The sequence below is a fragment of the Patagioenas fasciata genome, chromosome 8, assembly GCF_037038585.1.
Source record: "Patagioenas fasciata isolate bPatFas1 chromosome 8, bPatFas1.hap1, whole genome shotgun sequence".
NCBI lineage: Eukaryota > Metazoa > Chordata > Aves > Columbiformes > Columbidae > Patagioenas > Patagioenas fasciata.
The window spans coordinates 40,129,103-40,150,371 of record NC_092527.1 but is presented as its reverse complement, the minus strand read 5'-3'; the positions used below and the strand labels follow the sequence as shown (position 1 = coordinate 40,150,371).

At 44.0% G+C, this 21,269-nt stretch overlaps 1 protein-coding gene across 1 annotated transcript in view; it reads left to right on the top strand.

Moving 5' to 3' along the window:
• The first annotated feature begins 270 nt into the window (after positions 1-270).
• The window catches only part of ADAM12 (ADAM metallopeptidase domain 12), a 171,803-nt gene continuing 150,804 nt past the window's right edge, over positions 271-21,269 (top strand). Inside the window, exons 1-2 of the mRNA XM_065843291.2 lie at positions 271-741; positions 17,208-17,341. Of these exons, the coding sequence (XP_065699363.1) occupies positions 624-741; positions 17,208-17,341 (252 nt within the window). The 5' untranslated portion in view covers positions 271-623. The remainder of the gene's footprint in view (positions 742-17,207; positions 17,342-21,269) is intronic.

Sequence of the window (21,269 nt, the reverse complement as noted above, 5' to 3'; positions counted from 1 at the left end):
TAATCCCATAGCTCTTAACGTATGCAGATGACTTTCCAGAGGAAGCAGCCAAAGCTGCGTGTGCTGCAGAAATGGGAAAACTGGGGGTGGGGAGACCCCAGCCCCCCCGTCCCGTCCGTGCGCGGTGCTGGGCGCGGGCTGCGCGGCGGCGGGCGGTAGGACCCCGCGGAGTGGGCGCGGAGCTCATTTGTTCCATGGTGAGCAGCGCGCAAGCCAGCACGGCCGGGCTGCTCCTGCACGGCAACGGTCAACAGAATTCAATTTTCCGTGCCAAAAATAAAAACACAAACAAAAAAAACCCAACAAACCCACAGCAAACCCCAAAACAAAACAGCCGCAAAGCTCTTTATCTCTTCAAAAGAAAAAAAGAAAACACCAACCAAAAGAAAGACAACTCCTCACTCTTTTTTTCCCTCTCTCTCTCTTTTTTTTTTTTCCTCCTAAGAAAGCAAAGCCCAACTCATCAGCAGCTCATGCAGGAGCAGGAGGGGTTTTGGAGTTAACTGCATGCAGGAAATCTCTCACATCCTGAGTCCCAGCTCGCTCCTCTCTGTAACTGTATATTATGGTGCAGCTCTCCAGCCCCAGCTGATGAAAGTTTGTCTCCCTCAGTCTGGGCTAAGATGTCAAAGCGTCTCCATGCAGAGCAGCAGCGCTCCCCTCCTCCGCACCCCCCAGCCCAGATTTCCATGCTGCTGCTCAGCCTCAGCTGCCTCCTCTTAGCATCACCCGCAGCTCAAGGTAAGTTAACCATACATCGCTATACATTTTGCTGCAGCACGTCCTCACCCCACACTCCATTTTAAGGGGACAAGCAACAGAGAAATGACTTCAACAAAGTGAGCGCACTCAGCAGCTGGGGGGGGCGCTTCCCCCAGCGCTGGTTTTGCGCCGCACGCCGCGCTTCCCCCCGGGCTCCGCGCTGCGGAGAAGCGGCGGAACCTCCGCGGTGTCCCGCGGAGCGGGGTGGGGGGACGCGGTGGAGCCGCGGGGGGTTTGGCCGGGGACACGCGGGGCCGCGTAACCTGCGCGGTGTGGGGGCTTCTGAGCCCTTTGCGGAAAAACTCCGGTTTGCAGCGCCCGGCGCGTCGCTTGGGGGGCTGGTCCTGGGGACCCCCGGGGTGCAGGGTGCCCTGGGGGGACCCGGGAGCCGTTACACCCCCACGGTCCCTTGCAGATTCAGTTGGGGGTTTGAGGTTCGCCGGGGTTCGGGCTCCGCTTCCAGCCGGGAAGAATTGCCTGAAAAAGCCACATACTGATGGAAAACGCGTCCTTGCTGGGGAAAAGTTTACTCGCCGCTCCGTTCATTCAAAGTGAGCACAAGTCAGGGAGCGGTGGCTTCGGTTTTAAAGATGTTTTGCAGCACCAACCCCGTGATATCTGCGTTACAGAGCGGGGAGCAGCATAGAAAAAGTGAATTGTCTCTTTATACGGCAAGTTTGGGGCTTATTCGGGAAACACTGGAGGGCCCAGGCCCTGTGCTCTTCATTGTGCAGCAGCTGACAATGCATATTTTATGTGAGAGAGGAAGGGAGATTCTCTTGTGTAAATACATGTAACAGCGCGTGTCCCCCTATGTGTTACTACAAACTCTTGTCTTGGGTCTTTTTTTTTCATTGTAACTTTAAACTTTGTAAATGTTTGTTTGTCTCTAAATTTATGCGCAGTGAGTTTCACTGGGACTTTGGCTCCGGACTTGTTAAGAGAATGATAGAGATATACTTTGTGAGGTTAGCCGGCACATTGAAATCCGAGGGTAGACAGAGCAAGTTGTTGCATTTAACCAAACACCTGGGGTTTATGTTAATGGCTTAACAGGAGCTGAAGCTTTGCTTTGCCTTGGTGAGGGGTCTTAATTTCTCTTTATCAGCATCTGTGTTTACACCAAATCAGCACATTGGGGATAAAAGCTGCAGCAATTCTTAGGTGGATGAGAAATTGGTCTCCAGTTCCCCTGTGGCTGTTCCCTTTGCTTGGGCTGAGAGGGGTTTGTGTAGGTCAGGGAAGCACGTACCCCATCTCTGAGCATGGGAACCTGGCCAGGCCCTCCGTGTGCTGCAGGGAAACGTGATGATGCATCCAGGGAAGTTTGAGGTAAGATGCTTCAAGCATTTGCATATGACAGAAATGAGCATACCTCAAAGTAGTTGTCCCTACAGTAAAATAAAAGGGGCAAACTGTAGGTGACTTAGATCGAGCATACAAATGAGAGAGCAGAGTGGTTGGTGTGGGTGGAAATCCTGTTACCTGTGTTTTGGGATGCCCTAAGAGCCAAGGCGAAGCTCTGAGGTTCTGTTTGCTCTGATGAACTAAGCTCTCGTGTCAGCTGCTCATCTCTATGGTGCCCGTCTTTAGATGTCTGAGCTTGAGCAACAGCGGTGCTTGCTGATCCTTACAGCTCAGCTGGATTTGTGGTTTGCCTCGCTACATCTTTCCCATCCCTTTCTATAACACGTCTGTAACTTGCTCTTTTGCGGCTGCAGCCAGTGTGCTCAGCAACCATCCTCTCCTTTAATTCCTTTGTTGTTGTTGTTGTGTGGAAGCAGAGAGCAGCTTTAGCTTTGCCAGAGCATGTGCTGCTTTCTTGGTCGCGGAGGTGCTGAAAGTTACAGCCGCGTGCTCCTGGACCTGGTGACAAAACGTCCCCTTGGCTGTGCTGGCACACGTCCCCACCGGGCGTTTGGAAGCTTTGCAGCTCCTGCCTCAGCTTTGCGGCTGCCACTGCTCTGGGCCCGGCGTTAGGGATTTGAGGTGTTGCCAGGATATCCCAATTTTTACATAAATACATGTTTAGTGATTAAGACGGAAGTTTAAGTTGCAATATGCCTTGAAAACGGATTTTGAAATGTGGTTGTTTTAAAAGGCAAGAGACTTGCATGGTGTGGGACTGCCCAAGTAACAATATTAAACAGGAATTATCAGGTTATAAGCTAGACAGCTTAAAAGTAACGCTGCCACTCACTTTTGGTGTGAGTTTCCTTTCTAATTTGTATGGTTTTAGCATTGCCTTTCCCAGTTTTCAGCAGTGCTAGCTCTTGGTCGCTAGCTAAAAGACCTTATGGACAAAAAGGAAAACTAACTGAAGTACCAGCCTCAACAAAGCAAAACCAGCTTTGCTATCCTGGTGGAGGATAATACCTACTAGGATATGATCTAATCTTATCGATTTAGTCAAACGCCTTAAAAACTACGTCTATACAAGTTTTTTGCATGGTCAAGGCCTTCCTGTATCTCCAGGGCACACAATGAAGGTGTTGGTGTATAGAGTCCAAATTAGTGTGTGTGTGGAAGCCTTTGAATCCCTTTCAGATATTAGGTGTTAGCTGCAAGAACAGCAGAAAAATGAAAACTCTAAAATTGCGGTCCAAAACTCTTTACCTTCAATGAAAATAACTTTTCTGTCAGATTTAATTTTTGTTACTGATTGCTACTGCGTTGGCTACAGCAGAAATAAATTACAAAAGAACAAATCTTTTCTTGTCTCTTGCTTTTAAACCCAGTCTCTCCAACACACTCTGTTTTATAGCTCAGTTTCAAATATTGTCTTCTTCCAAAGTGGTCCAGCACTCGTGGTGGATATTTACGGCTTGTGTATAATCACCTTCTTGTCTGACGATTATCTCTATCAGGTCCCCTGCAGATAGCCTGGCATGAGCTGTCACTGTCCACGGGGCTCCGCACATCCATGCCAAAATACACCAGCTGAGGATATTATGCCCACTCTCCAAATCATGTTCGCATCGTTAACTCTCCTGCTCGCTGGGGAGCTGCCGGGTTGTTTGCTGGTGTTTTGTTGAGCTTCGCATCTCTTGTTTTCCTTGAGATTTTTTTGGAAAGGTGTCCATCCAGCCGCAAAGAGCATCCTTGAACTGATGATTGACAGGTTGTGTTTTGGGCTGCTTTTCATCCTGCTGGCAGTGCAGAGGCTGCCCCGGTGCCACTTCTCTAACGCCACCTGAGTGACAGCAGCGGATCAGGGCTGTGTTTATCTGTTACTTCCACTCCGGCTGTCAGCTGCCGCCAATGCTGTTGATCATGAAATGCTGTTTTTAAAAGGCTGAATTCATGTAAAGGTTTATTTGGTCCTGCACAAGCCTTGTTCAAACCTCGTGTATCCTCATCCTGACAGATTTATCACAAGCGGTCCCTGTGTTTCTAACATATCTCACATAGCAAGTGCAAATGGTCCAGGGAGTCCAGCTGGGCTTTGTTTGATTAGTATTCATGTGCATCCTCTTGGGCAGGCCCGTTTGTGCTTGGGGCTGCGGTGTGGCATGCGAATGGCGAGCGGTGTTGGCCAGGCGGGCAGCGGGAAGCGGCCAGCACGGGCCATGGAGCTGCCTCGGTGCCTGGCCAGGGGGTTTCACAGCCCAGTTTCTGCTGGGGGTGCTGCCAAGCCCCCTTCTGGGAATCTGACTTTTGGAGACTGCACGTTTGAGGGCTGGTGGGGTGGGTTTTCTTTTGGCTTTTGCTGTGAGTTTTAAACCGAGAAGTGACATTTCTAGGGTGTTTGCAATTAGGCCTGAAATACATTTCTATGGCCAGGCCCTGCTACACCAGGAGGTTCATAGAAGCACAGAATGGTTTGGGTTGAAGGGACCTCCAAAGCTCCCCCAGTGCCACCCCTGCCATGAGCAGGGACATCTTCACCAGCTCAGGTTGCTCAGAGCCCCGTCCAGCCTGGCCTGGGATGCCTCCAGGGATGGTTCAGCCACCACCTCTCTGGCCAACCCGGGCCAGGCTCTCACCACCCTCAGGGCAAAAATTTCTTCCTCATGTCCAACCTGAATCTACCCTTTTTTAGCTTAAAACCATCACCCCTTGTTCTGTCGCAGCAGGCCCTGCTCAAAGGGTTCTCCCCAGCTCTGCATCTCACATAGCATCCTGTCCTGCTTAGGATACCAAGCCCTTCATACTCTTCATACTGGAGGGATTTTTTTATTTAATCCTTTTTATGATGGCTATTTTTCCCCCTACAAGTTCTTGTGTTTTACTCCACATCATCTCAGATTTTGCTCTTCCTGCTGCATGCACACTGTACTTGCATTTCAATTAGCTTTTCAGATTACTTCTAGGACAAAAGCACATCATCTCCAAAATTTGATAGTACTGAAGGCCTAAATCACACCTGCAAGAGCCTTCTCTTAGGCCCTGCTGAGTCTCCAGGGCAAAGCTACAGCAAAATAAATTAAAAATCCTCAGGTTGAGTAAGTCTGTTACAGAATTGCAGTTGGTTCTTGACAGGACAGTGGAGTCCAAGAGGTCAATCCTTTTTGTTTCTGGCTAACACAGAGCAAAGGGCTTCAATTGTATTAAATTTTTATCTTTTTGGGAAAAGGATCACACTAACTGATTAAAAGTTCTGTTTCTTGGGCGACCCCTGCTCTGGGATGTTGATTCTTCTCTTTTTAGTGTCATATAAGAGTCTGAGAGTACGTTGATATTGAGTGTGATGTTGGCATCCATGCTTCAGAAAGTGACTTGATGAACAGCATCATCTAATTGGAAATGCTGACTCCTCTGTTAAATCACTTCATGTTGCATCATTGATTTTTTTACACCCCGTATAAATGTGTTTGCTGCTTTCCAGGACTTGGAGCTAGGATGAGAAATGTTTGGGAGATTGGGAGCGGTGGGTTGTCCATTCACAAGGTCAACATGACAAAACCGTTGGTTAGATGAACACATTCTTTCTTGTCCAAAATATATGATCTAATAAGGCAAGAAGCAAGATGTTTCATGGCCTGTTAACCACGCTGGATAATACACAGCAGGGCATAAAAAGCAGGACATGGGATTTGGCACAGAAGAATCTTTAACTAGTTTAGTCTGGGATATTTGTTAAGAGGAACCTTGTCAGACCATACAAATACAGTTTAACGATGTACATCAGATGCTTTAGGTGAAAAACCTTCTTCTGACAGTGGTGAAAGTTTGCTGGTTCTTGCTTCTTGTGTTCTAATTCTGCAAACAGCTGATCAAGCAAGAGAAATAAACCTCATGTGTGACTGCTTACATTTGAAGGAATATTTTAAAATAGAAACTTCACTGAATCTAAGTGTTTATGGGGCTTTGTCATAATGCTCCATTAGGTTAGCATAGTGGCTTGACCATACGTGGAGCAGAATATCACCAGTATCCTTGTTCAGCAGCACTGTCTGTATGCAGCAGTGGCAGTGTGCTGAAAATCCCCTGTTACTTCCACAATTAGATGTGAAGAGGAGAACTGTTCAGTCCAGATTATTTAAGTCTATATTGCATTCCTTTTCTGCCACTGAGAGCACTGCGGTGGCACAGCAGTGGCTGAGAATCAAGCATGGCCTCTGCAGCTTATAGGGAAGGATACAGCATCTCACATCTGACCCGTGCTCCTTTTTCAGTTGGAGGTCACAAAACTGTATCCAGGTTAAAAACCACTCTTGCGTTTTGATGCAGATTTTGAAGCAGGAGATAAGAATTCCAAGTGAAACAGCATTTATGTGTTCATCTCTTAAGTGAGGAAAACATATCCCACTGAAGAGACATTTTGGGTGAACGTTTGTGGTTGAGGAGAAAGTGCAGGGTCATTGCAGAAGAAATTTTCACGCTTCAGGAAGAAGTATTTTGTATATTTATTTTGTGTCATGTATTTTCCTTGTTTGTGCGTCTGATCCTCGGTCAGGATAAGCTGTCTCACCTCTGTGGATCTGGCTCCTTTGCACAACGTGGTGCTGATGTTCTGTGCTGTTCATTCCAAATCTGCTTGGCAGGATCAGAGGATGTGTAGGTTAGATGAGCAAAGCGTTTTATTGACCTGGAAAGATATCCTGCCCTGAGGAAACAATAAAAATAAATGTTCGTGACTTCTGTACCTCATCTCCCGAAGAAGCCTGTGAATGTCAGGAGTTATGGACTCATCCGGCGCTTATGGTGACATTTGTTGTAAGGTTACACACATAAACCTGAGCAGGATAGGTGGCTTCGAGAAGATTAAGTAACTCTGAGTTGTCCATTCATTTATGTTTCAAAACATAGGAAGACAGAAGTCAGTGACAGCTTCTGTTAGTACAGGTGCAGTGATTTTTTCCTTCTGCTGCTGTTGTGTAGTATGAGTAGCAGATATTCCCCATCCAAACCAAAACGCATGATGGATATTGACTCCCCAGCCCAGTAGCATAGTTGCTTGGCTTGGGAAAGGATTATAAATTGTTTCCCGTGCACGTTTACGTCAATTAATACTGAAATTTGCTTCAGCTGGATTTGCTGTGTTATGAGTGCGATTTCCCAGAGAACATCTGAATGAATGATTCGTGAGCACGTGACGAGCACAACTCAAACTCCCACTCAGTAGTTCTTTCCACCAGTGCTTGTATATGGGAAGGAACATCTCTCAATACAGCGATGCTAAGGATTCGTTGTACTCAGTGGGGGAGGCTGGTAAATCAAAAGAGAAAATGGTTGTATGGTACCTTCTAAAAGACCAAGAAGAAATGGTATTTTGGGGCATAATTTTGAATTTCATTCAGTGGAAAATAGCCTTTCTTGAGAGGTTGGAGGGGAGGAGCTGGAGATGAATGCTAGATCTGGATTTTCATGTAATTATGTAGACTCATTGCTGAAAAGTGAATATATTCAGTACTTTTTTTGACATTGGAGCTTGAGTTGTGTGTGTTCTTGTATAGCATGGGTTGCTTTTCTCTTCATGAGTGTTTTTGTTAGGTGCTGACTTGAAGGCTGCAAAGCTGAGTTTATGCTCAACATGAGAATGTCTGGGACTGGGATCTTTTGGGGAAGGAGCAGCAGTTTAGGCAGGAGCAGATGTGCCCTCGTAGTGCCTATGCTGGGGTGATGCTGAGTTAGGGCATCCCTCACTATGGCATCCTGGAAATACCTGTGGGAAAGGCAGCGTGCAACCCTCGATATTCTTCACCTTTTATTAGTCCCGTCCTGCCTGTTTTCACGAGAAAGAATGATGGGGACTGTTTACTTGGTGTGCAACAGGATCTGGAAAAGAAGCCAGCTTAAAACAGGATTTGCAGCAAGAGGACCATAGTTGTCCTAAGCCATTGTGTCGCTCACTTTTCAGAGCTGCTTTGGGGTTGAATCTTGCGTTTACAACTTGCCCTTGTCTGTGAGCTCCAGGCTTTGAGCTCTTCCATAGGGGGAACCTCTTGATACGTACCCATCACCCAGCGTGCTGAAATGCCCTCTGGTTCAATGCTTCGCTGCTTTATTTCTCTCATATTTTGAAATGTTCTCTTCTAGGGAAAAATGACAACTCTTGTCTTTGGGCTGGTCCTGAATAGTAATTCCTCAGTCAAACGTAACAACATCACAAATGAGGCTGGACAGCTGTTTCCTAAATATAGTATATGTATGTATTCTATACACGGTAATAAAGCTTGGTTTTCACTATTGGAAACGTACTGCAGTCTCCCTGCCCCCTCCTGCAGTCAATGGCAAATGTTGTTCTCAAAACTCCACTTGTCACATTTTGTTCTCGAGAACAGGGAGGATATTGAGATACACTGGCTTCTTTCCTCGAGTGCATTTCAATACGTATTTTGTATAATGAGGGCCCAAATCCTTCTTGCATTACTTATGCTTTAATCACACTGTGCTCTCCCAAGATTGCTTTAATCGCATTTGCATCAGCAGGAGTAACTCTGGATGATGAGCAATATTTCATCTGCAAACAGAGGGGCCGGATCTCGGGCGCACGCCGAGGAAGGAACTGGCTGTCCTGGATCTGTTACAGCACAGCTCTGTATTGAAGAATGGTGTAGCGTCCTGATTTGAGAAATAGATATTCAAGAATTAGAAGGAACAAAAGCTATTTTTTTTTTTTACAGTTTTCTTGAGGACCTGTCAAGTGTGATACTTCCCTTTTAATTTTCTGCTAAATGGCTTTTTGGCGTGCGTTAACTCCCGAGAAGCGTGGCGCTGCCTAGCGCCGCAGACATCATTTTGTACTTTAGCCATGACATTACCGTATATGAGAACTGAAAAGTTATATAGATATTACACCAATATATAAACCATGTGTGTTAGAAAGACAAGTTCAGTTTTGAAACATTTGACTTAGCTATGCTTTTCACTTTCAATCTGTGCCAAACATGTGCTTGAATGACTGATGGAGTCATATGGTTCCCTGAATAAAGCACTTTATTGTGCGCAGACTTAGAGCCTTCCAACAGTTGTATTACAGAAGCTTGAAGATTAAGATGACCCAACTGCTTAGGGGGTATGTTCCACAACGAACATTTTATTTTTCTTTTTATTCCGCCCTCTCTATTTTCGCCCTAAAATGTGTCATTAGTTTGTTCAGCTGGTCGCGCAGCGGCACTGACTGCAGAGCCTTTGGTGGAGAGGAACAGCAAGTTACCTTCAAATTTAAGCTTTCACTCCCAAGTCCATATTAAAATGTTGAACATATGACTTTTTCCATGGAGTTTATGGGATTTGGTGGGGGGAGGGATGGGAGGGCTGTTTCCTGTCGCAGATTATTTCATCAGCAGAATTTAGATTTAGGAAGGGAATAACTCATGCAAGAACAAGTGATGACAGGAGCGAGCTCTTAGAATTATAAAACTGAAATATTAAAAAGTGTGGGTTTAATGCTATTTAGTTAAAGGGGATCCGCGCGTCTCAAGCTCCTATTTGTCACCCAAGTGGTCGGTGCTCGATGGGAAAGATCAAGTGGACATGCTGGAAAGTCATGGACAGATCAGTTCTAAGTTGACAGACCTGTCAAGCTGGAGAGAGGATCTTTTTTCATTAGAAGCAGAAAGAACAGCAAATTAAACTCAGAAATGTGTGTGGAGCCGTCTTGCTCTTGCCTGTCCTCAGGCTCATCAAAGACCTTTGCTGACTTTTGATGTTTTAAAGATTTTTGCACTTGAGTCGTAATTTTGCAACGGGAAGGAAAAGACAAGGTTCAAACCCAAGAAGATCCATGGAATTAGTTGTTTTCCAAAAGTTACTGGTGCTTAAATGCCTGAGGTCTCGGGTTTGGGAATGTGGGGAGGAATGAGAAGACAAGTAAAACTTTGTGTCTAGCTAGGTGCCTTGCCCTTTTTATTGTTTTTTCTTCTAAATCGGTTTTTTCCAGGCAGGCCTTGAAAGGGCTCACTTCACTCCATTTTGTAGAGAGAATCCCTGTACTGCTCAGATGTCCAAAAGTTAGTTGGAAAAATAATTTACTATTTTGAACGAATAAAAACTTTGCTGCGAGAGATAAGTTCATTATTTTGTGCACAGTCAAATCCTGCCCAGATTTCTGTGCTTATGCACAGATGAGGGCAGAGCCTGGCATGTTATGTGCTGTCTTTTTTAAAGCTGTTTAGGTGCTGTTAGTGGGATAATGGGATAAACCTTATCAGTCTGCTGGAGTTTCTGATTTTTGTCCTTTCTTCTGAGAGGGTGGCTGTGTTTTCAGCTTGTGCTTAATGTAAAATTTAGGACAGATAAAGGGTTGATTTGATGGTAAGCTAGTGCTTGTCTCACCCTATGCAAGTTACTGGGCTTGCCTTCTTTAACCATTATGCACTGAAAATCTTGTACTGGTTTATTTTGCAGTATTCTCATATTTATGATCAGATATAATTTGCATTTTTGTTGTGTTGCTAAGTGACAATTCATTATTTTTCCTGGCTCAAACAGAATGGGTACCATTCTAGAAGATGGTTTCAGCAAGAACTGTGCCTGGATAATGTTTAGCTCGGGTAATGTTTTGGTTTTGCTGGAAGATGGAGTGAAACAGCACTGGAAGCAGATATCCCCACTCCTTGGCCAGATAGCTGGATAGTTAATTGAATAGTTGACACTTTCTTTTTGGCATGATATAGACTGAGGCCTAACATTAACAATTTCCATTTAAAGCAAGTTGATGTTTTTTTCGTTGATGCACAAGAGCTGGATGTGATCCTCTTCGCCCAGAAGTTCTTTATTGCGATCCAATCTAACTTTCTGTATCGTCACTTCATACTCTTGCCATCTATAAATACATCAGCCCTGGCCAGATAACAACCAAGAGGTATATAAAGCTAAAGGACGTTCATGGGCCTTTGGTTTTCTAGATTATGTAAAATGATTCTTTTAGTTCCCTTCTGGTAATTCAGTTTTCTGCTCCCCTGATCGCCCGGGTAGCCTTTCCCATCCACCAGCTTCAAGCCGAATCACTTTTGTGAATGTAGGTGAGGAGAAATACCTGCAATATTCGAGATATTCTTGCATCGGTAACTCTCAGGAGTAACTTCAATATCTGATATTCACTGGAAACACCACTTTTAATGCATTGTTCCAGGGCTGTCTTTGCTTCACGTGACATTGTTATGTGAATAGCATGTGCTCATCTTTCTTGTGTTATTTGCCTTTGAAGATTATAGCTTAGAGCAGAAAATTTACTGGTCCCTTAGAATAGGGCCCTCCATTCTGTACTGCTTGGTTTCAGCCCTTTGCTCCAGCCTGCAGGTTGCTGGATGCTTTTGTTGTGTTCCTGTCCTCTGTGCAGATGGTGTCTCCGAACTTGGAGCACTGGGTTTCAGGGGGACACTTGTGCATATTGAGTAAAGGTTGATCCTAATACATTTTCTGACTAAACCTTGGTAGAAACCTTTACCTGGTTGGTTAGTGATGTGCTTGGTGGAGAGTCTCTATTCTTTACCCAGATTCATGTCCTCCTTAAATTTCCCAAGTTCACCCCCATCCTGAAGGACAAATGCTTGGTCCTTCTCTCTCAGCGTATACACTTGGTAATTTTGGATTTAAAAGTTGTATTTTGAGTCTGGAGGTGAGAAAAGATTTCTCTTAAGACATGGGAGAGAAGCAACACATCCAAACCATGGATCCCGCTGACTGTGAACTAAGCTGAGGAAGCTGGAGAAAATGAGGAGGAAAATGGGCAAAGTACGATCTTTCTGTCCTCCACAGCCTGCAATACAGAGCAGTGCTAATACCTGTGTTCTGTTTGTAGAAAGATCACCCTTCTAGCCTAAGATGATTCTGATGCATTGGTGTTTTGTTGCAGGTGAAAAAGTAGATAGGCTGTGACTTACAATTCTGAGCCCATTTGTATTATGAAAGGTAACATAAATATACTATAATTTAATATAATTTAGCCTTTTTCTATTCCCCTGCCCTTGCTGCTGTTATTTTCCTCGCCCTGGGCTGCAGTGGGGTGTTTGGGCTGTGAGAGCCTTTGGGTGCCTGGGGATCCTGATGGGATCACGTTGGCACGTGTGGGACAAGACGTGCGGATGGGACGCCCGGGACATGCACATCCACAATGGGGAGGAAGCGCAGTGTCGTACGTTTGGCTTTATTGTACATAATGTAAATCTATGTTAATAGATGGATGGTTTTCATAAACCACCCCAGGTCTGGGTCCGCTCTCCTGTGCTGTGCCAGGGGAGCAAAACCAGCACTGGCAGGATGGCAGGGGTGGGCGGTTAGGGAGCATTTTCTTCCTTCCACTTCAGCCCATTTTATCCAGACCCACTCAGTATTGAGAGCATTCACCTTTTTGTTTATCGTAAGGACAAATAAATTGCACTGCCTGACTAAAAGCTTATTAATTTTAAGCAAATGCAAATCTGAAGTGTGTCTGGGCTTCTTCAGGAGGCAGCGGCCGTTAAACAAAGATGTCACGTCACACGCTTGGAGTTTATTTTGCACAAAGCTCGGAGGAGCTGAAATACAAAGCAAAAAGATGAAAACTCTTCTTAACTTCTTTCCCAACAAGTCCTTGTGTGATGCTGCACGAGGAAGAAAACTTGGAGAAGTAGATGGCAGATAAAAAATATTTAAGCTGTGCAAAAGTCACTGTCAGATAACACGTACTCATCTCACCATTTGTACGAAGTGTCTTTTATATTACTAAAAAAAAAGAAAAAAGGGTGCTACATCGGCTTGTGGGCTGCTTGTGGATCAAAAGCGTTACCCTTGCTGCAGGCTGAAAATAGAAAACAGATAGGCACAACTGTGAAGTTTTTCATGTGAAAAATTGGGAGACGAGCTTGCGTCAGGAAGAACTGGACAGAATTTCACTGAAATGGAAAATAAGTAGGTGAGTAAGTAGGTGCATGTGACACGAGATAGGAAACCTGGGTCTAATAAACGTTTCTGGTAATACAGATGGCCTGATTTTTCTTCCCCTCTCATGACACGTTACCAAAATGTAAATTCTCTGATTTCAATTATTACACTATTTATATTGCTGTAATACCAGGAGTCTCTGTAGAGAAGAGGCCTCATTATTAATATAATGCAAACAACTCTAATGGTCTCAGCTTCAAAGAGTTCCTAATGAAAATAGGCAGAGGAGATGAAGAGTGGCAGAGAGGAAATACCGGCAGGTCTGTGCGTGAGGAATGGCAGCACGGGGAGCTCGGGGGACGCGATTGGGGTGACGGAAACCCTTTGTTAGCACGGACCTGCGGTCCCGTCCCATCGCGCTCCACTCCTGGTGCTCCTCGGATGCTCTTGGGAAGGGCTGTGCTTGTGCTTGGGGGGCCCAAAATTCCTGAATTCGTGCCTTCCTTTACCCATATCTTTTCTGTCTGCATCCCATTCCTCGGTCAGGCTCAGTGGCCCTTTAGATTCCATCATTTTTCCCATCTCAGATGGGTATGTGTCGGTCGCTCTTTGTTGGCTGTGATCCCTTGTTTTCTGCAACATGTGCTCTGAAGCTTTGCAATCGGGCTGTGGAATCCCATTTAAAGGATCTACCTTTTCATCTTCCCCCTACTTTTATATTTAAATACTGACCTAGAGTTTACTGGCCAGTTATACAGATTTCTGTATTTTGTAATCTTTCAGGAATATACATAGTGATTAAATATAATAATCTTAAATAGGAAAAACATTATTATTTGATTTACAAAAGAAACTGTCATGTGCTTATGTCACACTGAGGACAGCTGGGAGTTAAGCACGTATGTAATATTAAGCATGTGCCCAAGTGCTCTTCAGAATGAGGCCCCATGACTGGGCTGCAGTGCTTTCTCTGCCTTCTGCAGGAAGCTGTGATTTCTATCACACCCAATAATTTCAATAAAAACATTCAGATAAGCAGGAAAATATTTGGCTGAAGCAAAGCAACTAGACAGAAACTGATCTTGTGTTTTATAAATGCTACGGCTTCAGAAGAGTTTGCAAGCCCTAAAGCTTGTCTGTTTAGTTTCCCCCAAATAAATTGTCTTTTCCAATAAAGATATAACTGCTGCCTATAAACCTGTCTTGATGTCTGTCTCCAGACTATCAACACTTCTGCACAATATGCATTTTCAGTGTGCAGATAAATAAGCATGTGTGTAAGATTAAATTTCCTCATTGTAACCTTACTTTGTTATGCGCCACAAGCATCACTTTGTCAGGATAGAATAGAATAGAATAGAAGTAGGAGTGGCAAAATTGAATCACACTTTGTGTAGATATTGTTCTATTTTCCCGTGATATTTTTATAGCGGTTGCACTTTCTGGACCACGCCATATAATGAGGGAATAACACATCTGTGCACAAAGGCTGATCCCATCCCGTCTCCTATTTCTTCTGTTTCGGGTAATGTTGTAATGTCAGTGCTTTGCAGAATTAATAAGAAAGGCAACTTGCACATGTAGGAATATCAGAAAGACTTTGATGCTTCCTGATCTAGTTGCAGTTCTATGGTATAAGATAGTGTGGAATCCAATGTAGACAGTGCACCCATGGGGGGAAAAGTGTGCTAATAGGGTTCCTTAAAACTCACATTTCACGAAACTTTCAGGGTGCAAATCCTACAAAATAACAGAAGAACCTGAGTCATTTAATTCATATAGTTGAGACTGCTCTAGTGAGCCAAGAAAAAAAAAGATCAGGGCTAGAGTCAAACTTTTCTCATTTCCCTGAGATATGCTTCATAAATTTCTGTTCTGTGCAGGGAGCTTCACGCCTGATAATCAGGATCAAGAGCTGTGAGGTTCTGTCTAGACCCTCGTAGGCAGATAAGATAGTATCTCATGTGTCTCCACAGGGCTGAGCCCAAGTGTGTGTGTGAATGACTGTCTGGATGTTTTTAAGGTAATGTGACAAAATCGGGCTCACTCTGCCCAAAACAGAGCTCTTGATCCACAAAGGGTGAGAGGTGGCCCGAGAGGACAGGGCAGGTTACTGAGATGGCGGCACCGAGCGCTGGGCTGTGTGGGCTGATTCCTGCTCTGGTGCGGCCTCCCCTGGGGCACTGTGTGCAGGTTTGGGCCCCACAGGATAAAAAGGCTGTAAAGCTACTGGAGAGTGTCCAGAAGAGGCTACAAAGTTGGTGAAGGGTTTGGAGGGGAAGTGGTTTGAGAGCGGCTGAAGTCCCTGGGTTTGTTCGGCCTGGAGGAGACTGAGGGAAAGCTCATGGCGGGAACAGCTTCCTCAGCAGGAGCAGGAGGGACAGGGCTGAGCTCTTCTCTCTGTGACAGTGACAGACCCAGGGAACGGCAGAAGATGTGCCGGGGAGGGTCAGTTGGACATGAGGAAAGGTTCTTCACCCTGAGGTGCTGGACACTGACCAGGCTCCCAGGGAGGTGTCACAGCCCAACCTGACAGTGTTCAAGAAGAGACTGGACAACGTCCTCAGACACACGGGGTGACCTGTGGGGTGTCCTGTGCAGGGACAGGAGCTGGACTCCATGATCCTTGTGGGTCCCTTCCAGCTCAGGACATTCTCTGAATCTCTGAGTCTCTCTCCCATAACATGGTTCAGCCCTGAGCTATGGTTGAGTGGCTAAAACGCTGCCCCATCGCCTCCCCACTGCACCTCCTTGCACAAAGGCAAGGGGGGAAGGAGGAAGACAGGTAATGCCGGCATTTCTCCATCTTAGTGGAGGATGGACACGATTGTAGAGCACCTGTGAAGACTCAGGTCTCATCCTTGTGAGGTCCAAGTGGACTAAAGGGCTCAGTGTGATGGTAGGTCAAGAGTGTGGCAAACCTCACCAGGGTTTTGACTGTCCCATGGCACCTGGAGGCCAATCCTATCTTCTCTTTAAGATTTACTCTCAACACCATTCCCAACTCTTGTACTATAATCCTGGTTTTTAGGACTCTGCTTTGACAGGCACAATACCATTAGTATGTTTAGCGAGAGTGAAAAAAAAAAAAAAACAAAAAAAACCTGATAAATGTTGCATGCAAATGGCTTTTTGACATTCTAGTATAAACTGAAGTCATCTGACTGTGTAGGATTAGAGCATTATTCAGTGTTTTGTTTTACACAGCTCAGACTGGTTAAAACTGAGTACAACTGCGCATTTCCATGTTTAGCGGACTAAGATGGTCCATTAAGAAGCGTTTGGAGGGATAATAAAATACTGAGGATTAAACCCGGTAAACCTGCTGCGTACAATAAACCTGGAGTTTTCAGGAACCCCAAACCGGATTGTTACATCAATGCTGTGACTCCAGCTCGCAGAGGGGGAGGACCAGTGGACCCCACCACAGAAACAGGAGGGACATAAGGGAGAATCTGGGGTCACTGTGCTCTTAGGGAGCCTGTGTCATGTAACCAGAGGGTTTGTTCACCTCGGGGACGGTAGAGCTCCCGTGACACCCCCTGGGACACTGTCCCCCCTCCTACCACCACTGTTTGAATCTGATCCAGAGCAACTGTATCTGGGAAAGAGGGATGGGGAGAGGAGGGCTTGGGGAGTGGAATGATCAAGGCTAATTTCTTACCTTAATTATGGAAAAAGAACCCTGATAAAATCTTCTCTCTTCTAAATCCCTGCAGCCTGCTTACCCTCTTAACGTGATGCTGAAAAGACAGCCAGCTGGGGCATTCCCCTGACCAGTCATCGTAAATAGAAAAAAAAACCAAACTCTAGTATGGTGATTAATGTAACACTTTAAATAGCGGTGCAAATATTTCTCCAGATATTTGTACTTAAGTCTTGCATCCCAACTCCTTATCTTTTCATCTTGGTATCCCTACTCCTTACGAGCAGTCTGTGTCATCTGCTGCTACAGAAACGCACCATCTAATCAACGCTGGAAATCACCTCGACGCTTCTCTCCCAGAACCCCAGCTCTTTTAGAAATGTGTGTAGGTTTTGACACTGACAATATGATCCCACAATGTTTTACTGTTTAATTCTTTTCCTGAATTATTTCCTTTTGAAATATACTGCCAGGTCCCCTAAATAACAAGGTTCATGTTGTCAGATGCTGTTCCGGACTAATGTGAAATGCTTCTCCCTGTCCCCAGGCGAGAATGTGGATGGCAGATTGGAGTCCTCCAGACAGCAGATGCCAAAGGACCAGTCAAAAGATTATGAGATAACAGTTCCCTTCCTTTTGAATGGAGAACAGTGGAGACCAGTAAATGGCATTTATTCAAAGGTTAGTCTTCATTTTGCTTGTTATTTTATTCTAAGGTCTTTTACAATTGGAAGGCTTTAGGGAAATTATTACTAAGTGCATTTACTTTGTATCTGTTATAAGCATATTTTTAACATTTTTTTTTTAGGGAATCTGCTGTGTAAAATTGTTACTTACCTAATTCAAGAAAATGGATAAGGTCTTTGGTTGAAATTAATACCTTTTTACTGTGAAGTGGCAGAAATGGAAGGTTAAAGTGGAACAGTTTTTAAAAAAGAGGTTAACTTCCATTGCTTGAGATTTTATCATGCACAGCAAAACCACCTCAGAGCTGAGGGGAGGGGCAAATGCAACCAACACATTTGTTTGATTCAATACAGTCTGACAGCAAGAACTTTAAGGAGAGGTGTAAATAATGTTGCTTTGTTGAGTGCAGCCTGAGGCGTTACCTGGAGCCCAATCCCGAATGCCATCACGCTCCCTTTCCCTAACAAGGGATAATCCATCACTGGTTCTGACTGAGCAGGGATTGTTTCCCCCTCTCGACAGGCCCTGATAAGCTTTCCTCCTTTTTTCTTTTCCCTCGGACACTGGCTGATAATATAGGTAGCTGTTTTTAGGAGAAAAGGTCTGTTTTCTGTCTCCTTGGTCTCCTGCTTGAAGTATGAGGACAGGTTGTTGTTGTTTATTATCACCAAAGATGTCAAGGGAATCTCTTACCCAGCCTTTTTAAACCCAGGTTCAGTTTTGTTCAGTGCCTTTTTTATATTCTTCTTTTCATTGTCAGAATGAAGATTAAAAAGTTAGATTTTTGAACACTTGTGGGTGGTGGTGTTTGCTTTTGTTAAAAAAAAAAAGAAGGCAAGAATCCCCCACACAAATAATGCAGCCAGGCCATTAAAACCAGCTTTTCTTACTGCATTGGGCAAGTCTTTGATGGAGAAATCCTACTTGCCTGCTGCCTCAGAGTTTTGAATCATGCTGCTTCTGATTGACAGGAGTAGGTGTGAAAAGAGATTCCAAAGCAAGGGATCTGATCTGACTTTCAGAAAATCTTGTCTGATTAAAATTTTGCTTCCTTTTTCTTTTTCCCCTCTGAAATGGGACAGAAGGGCCAGTCCTAGTTTTGAATGTGTGCAGTGATGAAAGGGATATCATTTGGGTGTATAACAGCTTATCTTAGAGAGATAACACAGATGGCTTGGTCCTAGATGTATGTAAACTCTATTTTTAGATCATTTAATTAGAAACAGGCATTCTCCATACCAAATTCTTTTAGCTACTCACTGTAGCTTTCTGAAAGAGTTAGAACAGAGTATCTTTATGTGAGTAATGATAATGTGATTTATGCCATTAATTTGTTTCCCAGAATTGCTTTCAGTTTAAGATGAACATTAGAAAAGATTTGTGGTTTGGTAGAAAGATCCATGTGCTGTATCAGCACTTTTTTTCTTTGAATACTTCTTTTCCATGGAAACTGTTATAAATTAAATACACAAAAGTGCAGATCAGGCTGTGGGAAGAACAACAGTATTAAACTGGTAGAGGAGAAGAGTATTTAATAGCTCGTCACGTAAATATTGATCAAAAGCACAAAAGTTAAATACTGTTGTATTTGATGGTTAAATGGGACCTATTGTTCTTCAACTCATTTCAGAGTGTTCCTCCATTTTATTTTAATCTATATGAAATTAAAAAAAAGTATAAAGTGCTGTGTACTTGTAACCAGGGGAATGGTATTGCAATAGAATAGATAGTAAAATAAATAATGTAGTGGTTATAAAAATGCCAAAGTATTAAAGTTATTTGTGTAGAGATAATTACTTTGCAATGATAGTCCCATTCTCCAATCCTCTGATCATAAATACTCTTGTTTAACAATTAGTCCCTGAGAAACCTCGTTAGTCATTTAGTGCAGTGTACTCTTTCACTCCCATCTCAAAGATAAAACTGTCCTTTTATTTACCCCAGGAGTCACTGCGGTAGCTGTTGGAATATCTCATTCAGAATCTGTCAGGAATTATTATTACGCTAATGACTTTCTCAGTGGAGCCGTCTACGCGCTACCCTGTGCAGAGGAGAAGCAAAAAGCTCAATCTAGTCACCCTGACTAATCACACAAACACACAGACTCGCTCGCCAGCAGCAAGAAAATTACATTTACTGAGAAGAAAAAGCTAAAAAGCTTCCTTAGCTATAGGCTGGTTTTACTTTAATGCAGTTAGGGTGTACTTTTCCAAGGACATCTGACGATTTAGGTACTTCCCAAAGGATGACGGTTCAAATTAATGGGAGGAAAAATCCAATTTTAAAATCAGACATGTAATCAAATTATATATAAAGAATTTGGGTTTCCCCAAGTATAAATGTAGTATTTTGTTTCTGGAGAGAACCCATCATTTACTGGGCAGATTGATGTTTCTCCCTGCCCTCTGCACCCCAAGCTGAAGTTATGAGACCAAGGCCAGGATCTCACTGTGGTAGTATTATTTCAGAAATGCTGTTGTTTCTTTCTTGTTTAAAAGGATGCATATGTTCATGCAAACTTTACATATACCGAAGCACATTTAAAAAATTAAATATGCATATTTAAGTTACTATGGAAATGAATGCACAGTTTTGCAACTGTACTATGCTGCTCATCTAGTTAGTGGTTGTTAGCAGTTGTCCTGGCATCTTTTGTTCAATCCAGAAAATTTACATCCTTTTCAGTTGGAATATTTTAACAGTGCCCAGTTACATTCTTTTATTAACCGAGTATAATATTCTGTTGCTAATCCTGAACATGCTGCTAAAATTAGTGGCTACTATGTGGAGTACCCAGTTGGACCGATGAGTAACTGTATTTGTGGGTGTGTGACGGCGACCTCAGGACCCTGGAGTGTTGTGCAATGTTGCTCTGTGCTTTCAGACAATAGCTGCCCCTATTCCGTACGGATGTGATTTCCGTTTTTAGTGAAATTTTGTGTACATTACAGAACGTGTTGATAGGTCATTATACATTATAGCTCCAGTTTTCTTTCCACTTCTCTTTCATTTGTTCATCACTTTGCGTTTTGTGTTGATTTATTTTTTTTCCCCCCCAGTGCTTGATTTAAACCCAAGAGGGCTGGGTTCTATTTTTCTTAATTTGTTCTAAGGTTTGAACAAAATTTTTTCATTTTTATATTATTCAAGTGCAAGAAAAAGACTCTTTCCCCCCACATGTTTCCAGCTGAATGTTTTTCTCCAAACTTGGCTTGAGACTTGCAAATCAAGCCAAGTTTGATGGGAGTCGGGTAAGTGATGTTTTAGTATGCAGAACACTTCAGGGGAGATTTTTTTCAAGGACCATCTGTTTGGCTTCAGCTTTTATCCTCACACCCTGTTAGGGACACCCGATGGTTACCGTGTGCCAGATCCCTGCGTCCCAGGAGCTGTAGGTCAGGTAATGTTGGTTGTGTTACACGTGCCTTCTCCTGGAGAGACGAGCACTCCAAAGGAAGCATTTCATGTGTGCATTAAGGGGTTTTTGTCTCCAGTTTTGTGTTTAAATGGTCATAACTGGGTGGAAACGCTGCCTGGCAGGAGCATCCAGGGCAGATATGCAATAGGTGAAGGCCGGGGGGTTCTGGTGTGGCACTGCCCTGAGCTGACGTTCATCCTCCTAGAGTGACACGCTCATTAACGAAGTTGGCTTTGTATCCAGGGTTTAGTCCAGATCTTGAAATGCATTACGTTTCTGGGAAATGGAAAGCATTTTGGGCATAGATGACATGATCGATTATGCAAGTAAACACAGAGCCCTCAGGCTGTGGCATCTGTCACTCGGGTGTGGGGTTTTTCTCTGCTCTTGGCTGTGCAGCATCTGTGGTGCCATTGCTGGCACCTGCGAGGACTCAAATATAAGCACGAGCCTTATCAAGTGCTTTGAAAGATTTAATCCTTTGAGGTGTCTAAAAGCACACGA